We start from the raw sequence: 13,622 nt of genomic DNA on the forward strand, positions 1-13,622 counted from the left end.
TTTTTATTCATTGCACTTGTTCTTTGTTTTCTTTTTACCTTCCCCGTTTTGCCTTTGGTTTTAAACATTTTATATACTTCTTTAAAACAATTTTTATTGGTTGTCTTACAGTTTGCAATATACATTTATAACTAGTCTGAGTCCACTTTCAAATAACACCGTACCATTCACAAATAGTGTAGGTACCTGATAATAGAGCATTCCCAGTTCTTCCTCTTATCTGTAAGGGGATCACACTCACCTGATACATTTTTGCTATTAGGTAAGTTAAGAATAAGAAACATAAAAGATGTTATTTTCCCTTCATTTATTCCTTCTCTAATGCTCTTCCTTTCTTTATCAGATCTGTGTTTCTGACCTATGTAATTTTCTTTCTCTTTGAAAAACTTCTTTTAACATTTCTTGCAAGGCAAGTCTCCTGGCAACAGATTCTTTCAGTTTTGTTTGTATGAGAAAGCCTTTATTTTTCTTTCACTTTCAAAGGATCGTTTTGCTGGATACATTGTTCTTGCTTGGTGGGTTTTTTTTTTCCTTTAAACACTTTAAATATCTTATTCCGTGCTCCTCCTGCTTGCATGGTTTCTGACCACATGTCAGATGGAATGCTTATCCTTCTTGCTCTATAGATAAGGTGTCTTTCTTCTGCCTTCTTAAAATTTTTCTCTGTCTTTGGTTTTTTGACTGTTTGCATATGATATAGCTCAGTGTAGATATTTGGTATTTATCTTGCTTGATATTCTCTGTGCTTCCTGCATCTGTGGTATCTATCATTAATTCTGGAAGATTTTCCACCCACCATTATTTCAAACATTTCTTCAGCTCTTTTCTCTCTCTTTCTTATTCCATTATGTGTATGTTACAACTTTTGTAATTGTCCTATAGGTACTAGTTTTTCTGTTTCCTTTTTTTACCCCCTCTTTTCTCTTTTGCATTTCAGTTTGGAAAATTTCTGTTGACGTATCATCAACCTGACTGATTCTTTCCTCTTCGAGCTCATTGATTCTTTCCTTGCCTGTGTCCAGTCTATTGATGAGCCCATCAAAAGCATCTTTCTTTCTTTTACAGTGTTTTAGATTTATAGCATTTCCTTTTGTTTTTTTTTTTGTTTGTTTTTTAAACATTTTTTTATTTTTTCCTTTTTCTCCCCAAAGCCCCCCAGTACATAGTTGTATATTCTTCGTTGTGGGTCCTTCTAGTTGTGGCATATGGGATGCTGCCTCAGCGTGGTTTGATGAGCAGTGCCATGTCCGCACCCAGGATTCGAACCAACGAAACACTGGGCCGCCTGCAGCGGAGTGCACGAACTTAACCACTCGGCCACGGGGCCAGCCCCTCCTTTTGTTTTATTTATTAGAGTTTCCATCTCTCTGCTTATATTACCCATCTATTCTTGCATGTTACCTGCTTTTTTTTATTGGAGACTTTATCATACTAGTCATAGTTATTTTTAATTCCCCTGTCTTATAATTCCAAAAACCTGTCTCTTATCTGAGTCTGGTTCTAATGCAGTCTTTGTCTCTTAAGATTGTGTTTTTTCTTGCCTTTTAGCATGACTTGCAATTTTTTTTGAAAGCCAGGTATGATATTTCTGGTGGTAAGAACTGAGGTAATCAGGCTTTTAGTGTGAGCTTTTATGTTAATCTCCCTAGGAACTGGGTTGTGTTTAATATTTGCTGTACCCGTAGGTGACAGAGGCTTCATTTTCTTCTAGTTTCCTTGTTTTAATTTTTTTCTTCCTGTTGTCTTTGGATTTCCCTAAGTAAAAATTCCTTCTTAAACAGAGTCTGTTATCTTGCTGCATTCTCACTTGTAATTCACAGTTATTATAGTGGATCCCTGTTGATGGGGTGATAAGCAGTTGGGGAGGGAAAGTGTTCTGTAATCTTATGATTAAATCTCATTTTTTTCTAGTGGTCCTGAGTCCCTGGACTGTGACCTTCAAAAGTGTTTTTTAGCCTTCCCTCCCTCCCCCAGCTTTGGTGAGACAAGAAGGCTGGTGGAGGCTGAGGTTGGCTAATTGCTCTTCCTCCAGGTAGATGATGGCTCTGCTAAAGTAGTTTATCTTCAGGGTGTGACTTTGTTAAGAAGAGGATGTTCTGGGCATATTTCAGTATGGTTACTTTCCCCTTCTCCTGCTCAAAGCAGAAGAGGATTTTCCTCAGATCTTCATTGTGAAAACCTGAAAACCTTGTAGGGTTCCTGGATGTAAAACCCAGGAAAGTGTGGGGCCCCCCTAAAACTGGGACCCCAAGATATTTTAACTCTCAGGCTAATCCGTACTTGGTCTTCTACACTTTGTCAATTACTGTTGAAGTGTTCCCACTCCAGATAAGCTGTGATTCTCTGTATCTGCCTGTCTCCAGTGTTTTCAGTGGTGATTTGCCCTGTGACCTCAGTTTTCTAAGATAAGTTATTGATTTACAGTTTATCTTTTTTCTTGTTGTGAGCATAGGAGTGAGGACTTATAAGCTCCTTATGGGCTGTAGCTGACTGGTTAGTGTTTTTTTTTTTTTTAAATGGTCCCATGTGAAATGCCATAGCTGTCTGTGGCTTTAGTTTTGGTACTCTCCTTTGTTTGAAATGCTTTTGTAACGCCTGTCAAGTCTTGGTCTTTGTGAGGATCAGTTCCAGTTTTAGTTGGAAGTTTTAGGAATTGATTTTAAAATGATTTGTTTTTCTTACTGTTAGTGACTTATCTTTAGTTGCTGCTGTGTCCAAGTGAAGATAGTGTGGTAAGCACAGTGGCTTAAGCATGAGCAGTAAAGCCAGAGAACTCAGGTAATTTCATGTGTCCATAAAGTGTTTTATTAAAAAAGTAAATTAAATTAATGAGCGTATTTAAAACAGTAACAAAGATAGCAATGAACAAAGATGAAAAACTTTGGAAAAGTATGCTCTAGTAACTGAAAGCACTTTCATGGACGTCTTAGTTTGTCCATAGTCCTTTTAAGTACAGACGGTTCCCAACTTAACGATGGTTCAACTTAACAATTTTTTGACTTTACAATGGTGCAAAAGCGATACACATTCAGTAGAAACTGTACTTCAGATTTTGAGTTTTGATCTTTTCCTGGGCTAGTGATATGCCGTACAGTACTCTCTAGTAATATTGGGTAGGGGCAGCGAGCCACAGCTCCCAGCCAGCCATGCGATCATGAGGGTAAACAACTGATACACTTAGAACCATTCTGTAGCTATATAACGATTCTTAAGCACAATATTCAATAAATTACATGAGATATTCAACACTTTATTATAAAATAGGCTGTATGTTAGATGACTTTGCCCAACTGTAGGCTAATATAAGTGTTCTGAGCATGTTGAAGGTAGGCTAGGCTAAGTTATGATGTTTGTTAGGTTAGGTGTACTAAATGCATTTTCAGCTTATGATATTTTCAACCTGTGAAGGGTTTATTGGAATGTAACCCCATTGTAACTCAAGAAAGATCTGTATTCTGAGTTTTGAGGATTATCTTTTAGGGTAACTACTTTTTCTATTCATTAAATTATATTTGTCACTGTGCCTGGAGTTCCCCTAAGGGATGCAGTATAGCGTAGGCTTTGGTTGGAGATAGAATTCCTAATTTTCCACTTAGTAGCTGTAAGTGCAAATTATTTAACTCCCTTATTGCATTCAGCAAATAAGTGCCTTTCTGAGCCTCAGTTTCCTGTAATAAAGTTCTCATGAGGTTTAAATCAGGTCAGTGTGCATAAAATGCACATGTTAAAATTTGGTGAGGTTTTGTAAGGAAACCCAAGACATGTGGACCCACTGAGAAAAATTCCACCATTTACCCTAACAACCGGAAGCAGTGGTAAGTATTCAGCAGCATAGTAGAAACCTGTATGGGCCTGTATCACATTTGGGACTAAAATCAAGGCATAAAAAGTTTATAGACAATTAGACTTTATTTTATATGCTTACGTAATTAATACTTGGAAGATTTTGATAGGATTTCTTATAATTTTACTTGAATAAGGACATAAGATTTCTAACACTAGAGCAAGGAGTAAACTTGTAAATAAAGGAGGTGTGGAAAGAATCTGTTGGATTAGTGAAAAGCTAACTATCAAATACTGTTTGATTTATAAATGAAGTTATGGATACTAACAAATAAATGAGCTGTATATTTTATAATGCATTGTAAATAGATATTATAATTTTAAAACTAAAAACACATGCACATATGAGTAATTTCTTGAATGGGAGTGGATTACCTTGAAAAATCTTAGGAAAATTAAATTTTCAACTTTTAAGTTTAGTTTAACTCATACATCTCCAATCTTCATTTATGAACTATAAAAGAAAATTACATGAATTAAAAAAGAAAACAAAACTTTTCCAGCATAAAAGCGATAAATTTATTATATCATGAAAAGATAGAGAAAAATCACCTATAATCTTATCATCTAGATAACGCCTACTATTAATATTTCTGAGAGTATTTTACTGTAATTATTTTATTTTATTTATTTCATTTTTTTTTTTGGTGTGTGTGAGCATGATTGGCCCTAGCTAACATCTGTTGCCAATCTTCCTCTTTTTGCTTGAGGAAGATTGTTGCTGAGCTAACATCTGTGTCAATCCTCGTCTATTTTATGTGAGATGCCGCCACAGCGTGGTTTGACAGTGGTGCTAGGTCTGTGCTCAGGATCTGAACCTGTGAACCCCAGGCTGCTGCGAACTTAACCACACTATGCCACCAGGCTGGCCCCCTATTGTATTTCTTTTTGTTGAGGAAGATTGGCCCTGAGTTAACATCTGTTGCTTATCTTCTTCTTTTCCCTTGAGGAAGATTGTTGCTGAGCTAACATCTGTGCCAGTCTTCCTCTATTTTGTATGTGGAACACCACCACAGCATGGCTTGATAAGTGGTGTGTAGGTCTGAGCCTGGGATCTGAACCCGTGAACCCCAGGCCGCTAAAGTGGAGCACGTGAACTTAACCACTACGCCACTGGGCTGGCCTCATGTATTTTTAAACATAGTTGTGATCATATTTTATCTACAACTTATAGCCTGCTATTTTTGGTTAGCATTGTAGTGTGAACCATTTTCCATATTATAATTGAACTTTTTTGAATTATTTTTAACGAGTGGTATGATATTGTATGACTTTTATGCATACCTGTTTATTTAGCCATTATTATACATTTTAATTATTTACAGTATTTTCACTGTTGTAAATAACTCATAGATCAGTATCTTTTGTGAGTAAAGTTATTTATTAAGAATTATTTTCTTTGTATAGATAAAAAGAGGCGGAATTACTCGAGATCAAAGGCTTATTGCCAAGTTGTTTTCTAAATCCTTTTATTACCACCGTCCATATGTGAGAGTGTCTACTTCAGAGTAAGTTGTCCTACAGTGGGTAGTCTTTTTTTCCCTTAAGTATTTGATAAGTGAAAAAAGATGTACATTTAACACTTTTAATAGCATTCAATAAGTTGTAGTTTCATATTCATTTCTTCATGTATTTACTTTTTAAATCTAAATGTTTACAGTTTTTTCAAAAGTTTCTGTAAGGGAATCAGAACAAAGTAATGTGTTTTACATTGGTTTAGTTTTTGTTAGCACATTTGTCTACTAACCAAAGGGATGATCCTAATTAAGCCAATACTTGGAAATAGTTGGCATGTGAAATGTTTGTGATAGAGATAATTGAACACAGTAGTGAAAAAAGCAGCGTTATGGAGATTTGCTCATGGAACTGAGCTTGTTTATTTTAACAGCTAAGTGATGTTAAAGTGATGGTGGGGTTTTTATTAGATCTCTTAGATCCTAGTACAGGTCATTGTTCATAATACATTCCATCATTAATTTCCTATCTTCCACTTATTGTGCTTTCCTTCTCATGCCATTCCACCGTTTGTAAAGTTGAAGTCAGTCTGAGTTTTTCTGCCATCAGCTGTAGTTGCTTCACACTCTCTCCCAGTTTACAAGAAAACTATGGGGTTTTTTTTGTGTGTGTGTGTGAGGAAGATTGGCCCTGAGCTAACATCTGTTGCCTCTTTTTGCTAGAGGAAGATGGTCCTTGAGCTAACATCCATGCCAGTCTTCCTCTACTTTGTATATAGGATACTGCCACAGCATGGCTTAATGAGTGGTGTGTAGGTCCGTCCTTGGGATCCAAACCTGCGAACCCCCGGCCACCGAAGCAGAGTGTGTGAACTTAATCGCTATGCCACTGGGCCAACCCCAAGAAAACTTGTTTTCAAAGTGCTCTCAGTTTTTCTTTTTTTCTGAGGAAGATTTTCCTTGAATTAACATCTGCTGCCAATCTTCCTCTTTTTGTCTATGAGCCACTGCCACAGCGTAGCCACTGACAGACAAGTGGTGTAGGTCCACGCCTGGGAACTGAACCCAGGCTGCTGAAGTAGAGCATGCCAGACTTAACCACTAGGCTACTGGGGCTGGCCCTACCTGCCCTTTTTTTTTTGAGGAAGATTAGCCCTGAGCTAACTACTGCCAATCCTCTTCTTTTTGCTGAGAAAGACTGGCCCTGAGCTAACATCCCTGTCCATCTTCCTCTACTTTATATGTGGGATGCCTTACCACAGCATGGCTTTTGCCAAGTGGTGCCATGTCCGCACCTGGGATCTGAACCAGTGAACCCCGGTCTGCCGAGAAGCGAAACGTGCAAACTTAACCGCTGTGCCACCGGGCCGGCACCCGTGCCCTCAGTTTTTATGATGGGAGATTTTCTGTTAGAAGTTGATGACACAATCTGGGTTGACCAGTGTGCCTACTTTTCACAGTGCCACTCTCTCCTACTTCGTTCATATATTCCTCAAAGTCTTTACTCTTCCTTCATATATTCATCAAAGCCTTCTTTCTCCTAGCTCCTGAATAGCAACCTTGGTGGGCATGGGGAACAAGGTCTTGTGTAGGAAGCAGGTCACTTGGTCTTGGGAGGTGTCCTTTGCCTAACTCCTTCTCACCCTTGCCCCTCATCTGCCCAGACAGGGAGGTGCAAACCAGCTCCACTCAGGATGCAAGGACTCCTTGGTCACTTCCTGCAAGCCAAGTTGCTTTATTAAAATAATATGCTAATTGAAAATTGATTATACATTTCCTTCAGATTTTAAATTACTAGAATATTGTAAATAAGGCTGAAGTCCTAGTTGAATATTTTTAGATCTGTCTGTTGATCCATATGGCTCTAGTTCATTCACTTAACTGCTATATAATATTCCATCATGTGACTATATAATCTATCCATTCCTCTTTCTTACGGATAATCAGATTATTTCCACATTTTTCTCTAGTACGAGCAGTGCTGCAGTTTTTATATGGCTTTGTTCATATCTTTAGTGGCTATGTACAACGCCAACTTTCTTTTAATATTTTCCCAGTATATCAAATATCTTTTAAAAATTTACTTTTTTAACCATTTTTAAGTATGTAATTTAATGGTATTTAGTACATTTGCAGTCTTTTACCGCCATCATTACTCTCCATTTCCAGAACTTTTTCATCATCTTCAAAACAGAAACTCCATACCCACTAAACAATAGCTCTGCATTCCCTCTCCGTCCAGCCCTCTATTCTACTTTCTGTCCCTATGAATTTGACTACTCTTGGAACTTCATCTAAGAGGAATTATACAATATTTGTCATTTTCTTGCATCTGGCTTAACATAATGTTTTCAGTGTTCATCTGTGTTGTAGCATGTATCAGAATTTTATTCCTTTTTAGGGAATATAATTTCTCTTATATACTATATTTTATTTTCCATTTGTGTGTCGCTGATGGACATTTTGGTTATTTCCACCTTTTGGTATCTGTTTGAGTCCCAACTTTCATTTCTTTTGGATATATATTTAGAAGTGGAATTGCTGGATCACATGGTAATTCTGTTTGTGTTTTTGCGGTACCACCGTACTGTTTTTCCATGGTGGGTATACCATTTGATATTCCTACCAGCAGCACATCCATGGTTATAATTTTCTCCACATCTTGACCAACACCAGTCATTTTCCATTTTTTTGAATAACAACCTGATAGTGTGAAGTGGTATCTCATTGTGTGTGTGTGTTTTTTTTTAAAGATTGGCACCTGAGCTGACATCTGTTGCCAGTCGTCTTCTTTTTTTTTTTTTTTTTGTCCTTCTCCTCAAAGCCCCCTAGCACATAGACCATATATATGCAAGGGTTTATTTCTGGGTTTTCTATTCACTTGGTCTATATGGTGAATATTATATAAAAGGGTATTAAGGGGCCGGCCCCGTGGCCGAGTGGTTAAGTTCGTGCGCTCCGCTGCAGGCGGCCCAGTGTTTCGTTAGTTCGAATCCTGGGTGTGGACATGGCACTGCTCATCAAGCCATGCTGAGGCGGCGTCCCACATGCCACAACTAGAAGGACCCACAGCTAAGAATATACAACTATGTACCGGGGGGCTTTGGGGAGAAAAAGGAAAAAATAAGATCTTTAAAAAAAAAAAGGGTATTAATACCTTTTCAGATATACGATTTGAAAATAGTTTTCTCTGGTTGTGCGGGTTGTTTCTTCACTTTCTTAGTGGTATCTTTTGAGACACAAAAGTTTTGAATTTTAATGAAGTCAGTTTTACCTATTTTTCCTCTTGCTTTTAAGTTTAGGAAATCTTCTTTTACTAGGAATGAGGTATATGTTTATTTTCTGCATTGTAAACTTTAAACATTTTTATAACCCTGTTGGATTACAGATACACCTATTATACAACTTAACAGGGTATGCTGTAATAATTTAGTTATATAAATATTTCCCTGGGAATCTGTGAGCTCTTTTAAGTCCCGTTTTATGTTTTATTTGTCTTCATGTCAGTCATTTATACAATTATTCTGTGTCAAGCACAAGATAGAGTAAATATATTTGGTAAATTACAGAATTATTATTTTTAATGATGTAAAGCAAAATTTCATAATATCAGCATTTTCCTTGAATTACATTTTGATCCTAGCTGAGTTTACAGATAGGTTGTGTTACTCGTTTTCACATCCTCAGTGAAATAAAGAAAACTCATTTCCTTTAGTTTTTATTTTGAATATGCGTTCTTTTAGACCACTTACAGTATAGACATGTTTTCAGTTTGTTAGAATTTTACATGTAATTAAATACATGACAGGCTAATTGAGGAAATTCTTTAAACTTTTGTTTTCATAGTGAAAGCAAGTTGAGTACATTGGTGCAAAAGCTTCATGACTTCCTGGCACACTCATCAGAAGAATCTGAAGAAACGAGTTCTCCTCCAAGACTTGTGATGAACCAAAGTACAGGTAAATTGACAAAGAATGTGCAATATCTTCTAGTCTATTTTCCATTTATTTTCGGGGAGGGGGGACAACTATTAAAGGCTTTAATAGCCTCCATATATCTAGTATTTACCTAACATCTGATATTGGAGATTTTAATTTAGATAAGTAAAAATGTAAGGTGTATGGTTATAGGTGCTTAGAGAAGGATGCACTTATGGTTTTATGTGTAAGGGAAATGTCTTATAGAGGGGTGATGAATGTTGACTATGAAAAATAGGTAGTATTAGAAAAGGCAAAAGCAGTACAGAATTATATTATCCTAGCAGTTATTCATGTATTATGAGTTAAATTTTTATGTTGTTTAATAACTTCTCTGAGTATTTTTGGTGCATATATTTTTTTAGTAAAAAACACTTAACACCTCCTCTCTACCTCTTTCTCCTGTTTTAAAGTGTCCTGTATCATGTGATGATTACCATTGGGGTTTTTTTTGTGTGTGTGAGGAAGATTGGCCCTGAGCTAACATCTGTTACCAATCTTCCTCTTTTTGCTTGAGGGAGATTGTCCCTGAGCTAACTTCTGTGCCAGTCTTCTTCTATTTTGTATGTGGGACGTTGCCAGAGCATGGCTTGATGAGCAGTGTGTAGGTCTACTCCTGGGATCTGAACCCATGAACCCCAGGCTGCCAAAGTGGAGCACGTGCACTTAACTACTACACCACCCAGCTGGCCCCTACCATCACTTGTTTTGAGGTTTTTAAGGGTAGCTACATATATAAGAGCCGAATACATACACATACATACATACGCACACACATGCACACAAACACAATATGTACAAAGTATAAGAGAAGTAGATTCAGTGAAAAACTCAACCATATGTGTAATTAGAGTCCCAGAAGGAAAGAAGAGATAGAATTGGTCAGAAGCTGAATTTGAAGACATAGTTGGCCGAGCATTTTCTAAAAGTGATAAAAGATATCAAGCCATAGATTCATGAAACTGTCTGAACCCTAAGCAGGATAAATATAAAGAAAACTACAGCCAGGCATATAATAAACTTCTAAAGAAGAAAAACCAAGAGAAAAATCTCATAAGCAGCCGGAGGAAAAAAGTCATTGCTTTCAAAGGAGCAGCAATAACACTGGTAGCTTATTTAACAACAGGAATGATGGAAGGTAGCTGATAGTGAAGTGATTTCTTTAAAGTGCCAAATGAAAATAATTGCCAACTTAGAACTCTATATTCAGTGAAAATGTCTTTCAAAAGTGAAGGTGGAATAAAGACAGACAAAAAGTGAGAACTTGATGTCAGCAGACCTACACTAGAGAAAATACTAAGGAGTTTTCTTAAATCAGAAGGAAAATAATTTGCAGTGGCAACACCAAAATAGAGGAACCAATGAATAACAATGGGAAGGCTAAATAGGTGGGTAAAACTAAATGCATACTGTTATCTAATCCACAGTCCCTATTCTTAATTCATAAATTACCCCAACAATGTTTTTATAGGTAAGTTTTTTTCCCCCCAGGTCCAGAATCCAGTTGAAGATTACACATTGCATATAGTTGTTGTGTCTGTTTAGTCTTTTTTAGATCTGAAGTAATTTCTCTGTCCGTTGGAACCATGACATCTTTGAAATGTAGGTGTGTTACTTCGTAGGTGATTGTCCCTCAGTGTCGCTTTGTCTGATTAGTTGTAATTAGATTCAGGTTATTTATTTTTGGCAGAATTACCATGTAAGTGGTATTATGTTCTTGTCAGTACATCATATCATTAAGGCACATGATGTAATTTTTCCCCTTATTGGTGATATTAACTCAGGTTACTTGGTTATGGTTGTTCTGCTAGATTAATCCACTATAAAGTTATGACTTATTCCTTTGTAACTAATAAGTAATTTGTTGGAGATTACTTTGAAACTACTTCGGTATTCTTTTCATCATCAAAAGTTAACTTACGTGTTTTCTATTACAAATTAGCACAGACTTGTCAGCTTAAAACAACCCAAATTTATTATCTCACAGTTCTGTAGGTCAGGAGTTCAGTACGCTTTCCTGGGCACTGCTCAGGGTATCACAAGGCCAAAGCCAAAGTGTCAGTAAGACTAGGTTCCTTTCTGGAGGCTCTGTGGAAGAATCGATTTCCGTGTTCATTCAGGTTGTTAGCAGAATTCAGTTCCTTGTGGTGGTGGGTCTGAGGTCCCCATTTCTTGCTGGCTATTGGCCAGGATCCTCTCTCTCAGCTCCTTAAGGCTGTTTGTATTTCTTCTCACATGGCCCCCTCCATCTTCAAAGCCAGCAGCAGCACATTGGGTCTTTCTCATGCTTTGAATCTCTCCGACTTACCCTTTTGCTTGCTTCCTCTGCAACCTTCTTTCACCAACTGGAGAAATTTTTCTACTTTTGACTCATGTGATTAGATTAACCCCGTTTCCCTCTTACCCTCCCCCCATAACCTCCCATTTTTAAGGTCAGCTCTGAGATGCTGCATAGCACGATCGTGGGAGTGATGTTTCCTCACATTCACAGGTTCTAGGGGTTAGGGGCATGAAATCTTTGAGGACATTGGTTGAAATTCTGCCTACCATGGCATCCATTTTTGATTTTTGACTGAATGATATGTTACTATGATCAGTTCAAAATGGTGATGTTCTAATCTTTCATTCCTTCTATGTTTTAGTTGGTATATTACTATAAGGGAGGGGTTTATGTTCTATGCTCTCTTTTTTTGTTTATATTAGTATATACTAATATTCTTGTTCCATGGATAGTTGCTTACTTTCATTATTTGTTTCAGTGCTCAAATTGTACCAGTATTGGTTAATGGGAAGTCCTTTCTGTATGGCTCCTTCTGACCTTTTCACACATCTTTATTATCCTTCAGCGCTTTCTTACTTTCTGCCCTCACAAGATGTTCAGTGTTTACTTTGCAGTGTTTCTTCCCCAGCCCTGCAATCAATTATCTCTCCAAGGAGTTCTGATTCTTTTTAGTGGGACATGGTATTTAGAATGATGATCTGGGTGTACGATGTGCTCATTGCCACCAGGGTGTTTTTGCTTTCAGGCCCTTTCACAGAGAAAGCCAGTATTTGTGTTATATTTTCATGAGTTGATATTGATAGATTTAGCTTTAATTTGATGCCACAGACTTGTCTAGTCCTCCTCTTTTCATATTTTAACTTCTTTCTTCAACAGAAAGAAACTCATCTCTCATTATCCTCAATTTATGTACTCATTTGCTCAGTCCTTAATGTACCCATGTAGTTTCAAATTCGCTAACCATATCTCAAAAAAGAAACGTCACTAGTGTTAAATATTTGTTTAAAGTTCTTCTTGTCTTTAGAATGAAGTTATATTGTCCAAGTCCTGTGTTTAGTAGTTGAGGAGTTGTGCTTCTGCTAGTTGTAGAGTAGCTCCATTTGGACAGATATCTCTCACAGATACCAGTTATAAACTCTGGCCAAAATACCAAAAACAATGATGTGGAAGAACTGGACAGTGACAAAAGCAGACACAAACTGGAGGGGAGTCAACACATGGAAGAAGGAAATACCAGTGGCTGAATTCCCAATTATTAAGCCTTTTTTCCTTAGGGAAGGTGCCAGTTAGTTCCATCGGTGGCATTTAAGACTCAGATAGAAACCTGCATTCTTATTGGATGAATATCAATAAATTGAGGGGGACCACAGCAGCTTTAGTAAAGTGAGGGGGGAGATCCCACCTAGAAGAGAGCTACAGATTGGGAGCTCCAAAATCTGCAAAAACTTGAACCGTACCTCTTGTTGAATCACTGAAGTGCAGCCCAGATTTCAGGCAGCCCAGTTGGGGCTAAAGGAACAGAACACAGCTTTCAGCTGCTTCCACTATAGGGTAGACAGTTTGAGGTTTGATTTCAGTTAACTCTCTGCTATTAACAAAAATATTAACTCTTTGGAGGAACATAATGGGAATGGAGTGTCTTCACTGTATCTTTCAAAATGTCCAGTATCCAATCCTAGATACTAGATAGATGAAGAGAAGTTGTGACCCATGCTTAAAAGGAAAGGCAATGAACAGCGACTAACCCACAGATGACTCAAATGTTGAAATTAGCGGACAAGACTATTAAAGCAGCTATTGCAGCTATGCTCAAGTACAAAAAGGCAAAATACATTTATTATGAATGGACAGATAGGAAATCTCAGTATAAACATAGAAACTGTAGAAAAAGAGCCAACTTGAAATTCTAGAACCTGAAAATATAATTTCTGTGTAATAAATCACTGTTTGTACTCAATAGGCGATTAAGTGTCAGTGAATTTAATGATGGACTAATAGAAATCCAATCTGAGAATAGAAAACATTAAAAAATAAAAAGTGTACAGAACACTTGCTCTTCAAGTGCTT

The 13,622-nt window shown here is 37.2% G+C and overlaps 1 protein-coding gene across 7 annotated transcripts in view; it reads left to right on the forward strand.

Moving 5' to 3' along the window:
* ATRX (ATRX chromatin remodeler) overlaps positions 1 to 13,622 on the forward strand; it is a 219,707-nt gene that overhangs the window by 28,288 nt on the left and 177,797 nt on the right. For all 7 annotated transcript variants that reach the window (XM_046672819.1, XM_046672821.1, XM_046672824.1 and 4 more), the window contains exon 2: positions 9,144 to 9,256. In XM_046672819.1, coding sequence (XP_046528775.1) covers positions 9,144 to 9,256 — 113 coding nt within the window. The remainder of the gene's footprint in view (positions 1 to 9,143; positions 9,257 to 13,622) is intronic.

The sequence above is a fragment of the Equus quagga genome, chromosome 10 (assembly GCF_021613505.1).
Source record: "Equus quagga isolate Etosha38 chromosome 10, UCLA_HA_Equagga_1.0, whole genome shotgun sequence".
Classification (NCBI taxonomy): domain Eukaryota; kingdom Metazoa; phylum Chordata; class Mammalia; order Perissodactyla; family Equidae; genus Equus; species Equus quagga.